Below are 5,231 nucleotides of genomic sequence, written 5' to 3' on the forward strand. Positions count from 1 at the left end.
GCTGGGGAGCGAAGAGCTTGCCCACTTCCCCAATCTCCAGCAGGAGGCTGGTCACCGCGGCTGTGGCATGGTACAGCTCCTGCTCGTTGGGGTCCTCGCTGAACATGTTGTACATCGTCTTACAAAGCTCGATAAATTGCCCCTGAAAAGTGATCAGGGAAAACACAAGACCATGACCATGTCATAGGGAGTATAGAGCCAGGACCCAAGTGGACTGCAAAGCCATTTAATATCAGGACTCCTGCAAAATCCCAGAAAAGTCCTATTGTGGGGTGGATGGATGTGCAGATTTAAAGAGATGGATGGTGGATTTAGTCTCTTTATTGTGTGTGTGCTAAGTCGCTTCAGTCATGTCTGACTCTTTGCAACCCTATGGACTGTAGCCTGCCAGGCTCCTCCGTCCCATGGGATTCTCCAGGCAAGAATTCTGGAGTGGGTTACCATTTCCTCCTCCAGGAGTTCTTCCTGACCCAGGGATTGAATCTGCAACTCCTGTGTCTCCTGCATTGGCGTGTGGGCTCTTTACCACTAGCTTTATGACTGTAGTCAAGCAGGATTTGAACCTGCAAATGGAGATGCAAATGGATTTCCTCTTGGTCAGGACTACAGGTCTAGTGGTTCCTTTGTTATACAAATGTTTAATTAACTCCTTTATCCTTTCTTGCTGACTTGTAAGTAAATCGTAGACCTCATCTTATTTCATGCCTATACGCTTCAGCATTCGGCCCAGGTTTTCCAAGTTCAGCTCAAATCCTCTCTCCCATGACACATCTGCTGGTTTCTCTGGCCAGAAGTCATGTTTTCTACCTCCACCCAGATAATTTCTCTCTTCTTCTGTTAATAAAAAGCATTCTCATCCTGTATTTTAAATTATTTACATGGTTTTATCTTCCTCATTATATTTCAGCTGTTTAAGGGAAAAAGTCAGACACCTATTTATAGCTGAGTACAGTGGTTTGAAAACGGCATGAGCTTGTCTTTTGAATATCTAATGGTATTTTAAAATGTTTTTTTGGCACACCATGAGGCTTATGGGTCTTAGTTCCCCTACCAGATATTCAATCTGTGTCCTCTGCATAGGAAGCACAGAGTCTTCCTATGTGGACTGTCTGGGAAGTCCCTCTGAGGGTTTTTTCCTTTTTCCTTTTTTTTTTTTTGGTTTTAGGGTATAGCTGATTAACAGCATTATGATAGTTTCAGGTGAACAGCAAAGGGACTCAACCATACATGTACATGTATCCATTCTCCCCTACCCTCCCACCCAAGCTGTCACAAAACACTGAGCAGAGTTCCATGTGCTATACAGTAGGTCCTTGTCGATAATCAATTTTAAATATAGCAGTGCGTACAAGACCATCCCAAACTCCCTAACTATCCCGCCCGCCTCCTGCCCCCCGCCACCCCGGCAACTGTAAGCTTGTTTTCTCAGTCTGTGAGTCTCTTTCTGTTCTGTAAGTAAGTACATTTGTGTCGTTTCTTTTTAGAAATGACATATAAGGCATGTCTTATGATATTTCTCCTTCTCTGTCTGACTTTCTTCACTCAGGATGACAACCTCCAGGTCCATCCATGTTGGTGCAAATGGCATTATTTTTCTTTTTAATGGCTGGGCAATATTCCATCGTATAAAGGTATTACATCTTCTTTACCCATCCCTATGTTGATGGACATTGAGGTGGCTTCCATGTCTTGGCTACTGTAAACAATGCTGCAATGAACACTGGTGTGGTGCATATATCCTTATGGATAATGTTTTCCTCTGGATATATGCCCAGGAATGGGATTGCAGGGTCGTATGGTAGTTCTATTTTTAATTTTTTTCAGGAACCTTCATACTGTTCTCCCTAGTGGCTGTACCAATTTACATTCTCGCCAACAGTGTAGGAGGGTTCCCTTTCCTCTGAGGGTATTTTTAATGATTGGGATGAGAATGCATGTACTCTCAAAATACCACAATATTTTGTGGTTCCCATTTTCTGAGGTGGTCATGTCCTCATAATAGAGCATACTTTAAATGCACAAAAGCATGGACAAAATACATTCAAACAGGTACTAAATAAGTGCTCCAAGTTACCATTATCTTTGAGGGATACTTATTCTACATTTATCTATGACTGAAAACAGAGCTTCAAGGTTTAAAATGAATGAATTGTGCTGTTGAGCACTCACCTGATTCAATTTTGGTAAATCCTTTGCATTCTTTGCTTTGGATTTATTTTCTGGAGTCCAGAGTCTCAGATAATTACGATTTTCTTGAGAATTCGCCCTCTTCCCTAAAATCCAAATGCCAAGAAATTAGTGTTCAAAGGTCACGAAGCAACTGTTGAACCAGCAGTAAGGCCAACACAAAGAAGAGGAAGTCTGTACCTCTGTCCGGCTTTAAACTCACTGTAACAAAGCCATCATCTGCGCTGTGTTTGTTTCTGCTCTCCAATCCAACCACTGCCAGAAGAGTTAGAAAGAAAAGAAGGAGGATGTTACATGATAAACCCACAAGTTTATTAGCACGTGTAAGAGAAAACAGAAACACCTCTAAGGTGGGGTTGATTGCTAGCAATGTGAAGAATACAGTCGGATAAAACACGATGCTGGAAGGCTTACTACATTATCTCACTAAATCCTTACTGTGCCCAAGGTGACAGCTCTCATCTCCCATGTTCCCACAAGGACCCTGAGGCTCCCAGATACACGAAGCTGCTAGACAGAGCTAGCATCCTGACCAGAGCTCCTGCCTGAAACACGTATGTCAATAAGAAGACTGCGTCTGCCTCTCACTCCTCTCCACTCAATCACTTAGGTGCTCACAGTTCAAAAGCAGGTCTGAGCTGTGCTCACTTAGGGACTGTAAGATTTAAGAGGCAAAAGGTCCCAGGAACAACTCACACTGATTTTCGAACAGGTGAAGTCAGGAAGCTGCCATAATGATGAAGTAAATAATGCATGGCAGCAGCAAGTGGAAAGATGCTGCTGAGATTCACACATGGCAAAACAGAGCAAGTTCACATATTAATCTGGAGGTATTCCCAATGAGCCAGATCATGTCTGGGTTGACCTAACAACCACACAGAGCAGGGGTCGGCAAACTTTCTCTGTAAAGGGCCAAATGGCAAATATCTGAGGCAATTCTATCACTGCAGTGTGAGAACAGCCATAGGCAATATACAATTGAATGAGCTTGGCCGTGTTCCTGGCTGTGTTCCAATAAAACTTTATTTATAGGCAGTAACATTTACATTTTCTAGTATTTTAATTTTTTAATATACATTTTATATTATCACAGGCCATACAAAGAGGTGGTGGGCCAGATTTGGTCCAAAGTTTGCTTACATCTGTTACAGAGCAGCATATCTGACTACAGGTCATGCCTTTTCTTTTATTTGTTTATTTGGCTGCAATTGGGTCTTAGTTATAGCATGAAGGATCTTTAGTTGTGGCATATAGGATTGAGTTCCCTGACCGGGGATTGAACCCATGCCCTCTTCTTGGGAGCACAAAGTCTTAGCCACTGGACCACCAGGGGAAGTCCCGGTCATACATGGTCCTTTTGATGGGCTAAAGTACCCACTCTCCAGCAGCTGCATGCATGCTAAGTCACTTCAGTTGTATCTGACTCTTTGCAACGCTATGGATTGTAGCCCACCAGGCTCGTCTGTCCGTGGGGATTCTCCAGGCAAGAATACTGGAGTGGGCTGCCATGCCCTTCTCCAGGGGATCTTCCTGACCCCAGTAGTTACTCAAGTTCAAAAATCTGAAAAGAAAATAGCATATTAGGCAACTGTATTCATATACTTCCTTGGCTGCCTAGCTTTAGGGGCAACTTGGTTTCCAACAGAGGGCTCTGTAGAACAAAAACAGAGCGGGCCTGATGAGAAAAAGTCACTTACCATGTGTGCATTCTGGGGTGATGTCTTCAAAGAAGTACTGAGTCGCTTCAAAAGCAGAATCCGGCTCGTCTTGATCAGAGGATGGCTCTGGAGAGAGAGGAGAGACACTTCTCACATTGGCAGGGCCATGACTCAGTGAAAGTGTGCTTTAATTATTAAAGAAGTGACACAGGGGAGTCACAGCATTGAGGGGCCTGGAAAACCGGCAGCCTCAAAAACCTTATGGGAGAGGGGCTCCCTCCATTTCTAACTCCATCTTCCTTTATAACAACCCCTAACCAAAGGGTCCCTTCATGTTTTCCTTTTTTGGAAACTTTCCTAAATCCTATGGAATGATGCTTTAAGGAACCGAATTTTAGATAATTCCCAAATCTATAGTTTTATTCTATCTCTATCCTTAGAGCTAATCCCCCTTCCTTCCTCCTTCCCTCTCCCTCTACTTTGTCTCTCCCTCTCTTCTTCTTTCTTTCTTTTTTAGTATTTGCTAGATATTTCCAACTGGTGGCCAACCCGGTTTAAACCTGAACTCAAAAACCTCATCAACTAGACTCAGAATTCCAGGAGTTACCAAGTGCTATTTATTCGTTCTCTTGCAAAAGTCTGCTCTATTACTGCAGCTCACACTTTGGACAAATGAATGACCACTGAACCAAGCACCTGCTGATTCAGGAACTCCTGTGAATAATACTGTTCAGTTTGTTCTTAGTGATCAATGAGTGATTTCTGTATATCAAAGAAGAGGCAAACAGGTCACACCAAAAAAGACATCAAGCCAGGCCAGAGTCTCAGGTACACGCGCTACTCTGCGTGGCTCACTTACCAGGTAGGACGTGCATTTTGTACAGGAGTTTGAGCTTCTCTGTGAGGTCCCCATGGCATGCGGCACCTAGAAGTCACATAAGTACCAATAAGAAATGTACTGTGCTCCCAACAGCCCCACCCCACCCCGAGGCTTAGTGTCCCCTTGAAGCATCAACCTTTTACAAGCTGAAACCCAGATATTGTGTGGGATTGGTGTTAAAAGCTCTGGAATGAGGATGTCTGGTTTCAAAGTCTTTGTATGGATACCATGTGCCCTTGGGAGGGTGAACCTCTCCGGATCTCACTTTCCCCTCTAGGAGGCAGGATGACAAATTAGAAGATTCACCAGTGGTCTTGACAACAGGACCCATGAAAGGTGAGAATTAAAGGTTCTTAGATTAGCAGCTCGGAGAAGGCAATGGCACCCCACTCCAGTACTCCTGCCTGGAAAATCCCATGGACGGAGGAGCCTGGAAGGCTACAGTCCATGGGGTCGCTGAGGGTCAGACACGACTGAGCGACTTCACTTTCACTTTTCACTTTCAT

At 43.9% G+C, this 5,231-nt stretch overlaps 1 protein-coding gene across 1 annotated transcript in view; it reads right to left on the bottom strand.

Annotated features, from left to right (window-relative positions):
- TBC1D9 (TBC1 domain family, member 9 (with GRAM domain)) overlaps positions 1–5,231 on the bottom strand; it is a gene marked incomplete at its 5' end in the record, with an annotated part of 135,646 nt that overhangs the window by 846 nt on the left and 129,569 nt on the right. The window contains 5 exons of the mRNA XM_010830316.1: positions 2–142; positions 2,170–2,273; positions 2,368–2,442; positions 3,885–3,971; positions 4,705–4,770. Of these exons, the coding sequence (XP_010828618.1) occupies positions 2–142; positions 2,170–2,273; positions 2,368–2,442; positions 3,885–3,971; positions 4,705–4,770 (473 nt within the window). The remainder of the gene's footprint in view (position 1; positions 143–2,169; positions 2,274–2,367; positions 2,443–3,884; positions 3,972–4,704; positions 4,771–5,231) is intronic.

This window comes from Bison bison, unplaced genomic scaffold (assembly GCF_000754665.1).
Source record: "Bison bison bison isolate TAMUID 2011002044 unplaced genomic scaffold, Bison_UMD1.0 scf7180017864517, whole genome shotgun sequence".
In the NCBI taxonomy this organism is placed as follows: Eukaryota; Metazoa; Chordata; class Mammalia; order Artiodactyla; family Bovidae; genus Bison; species Bison bison.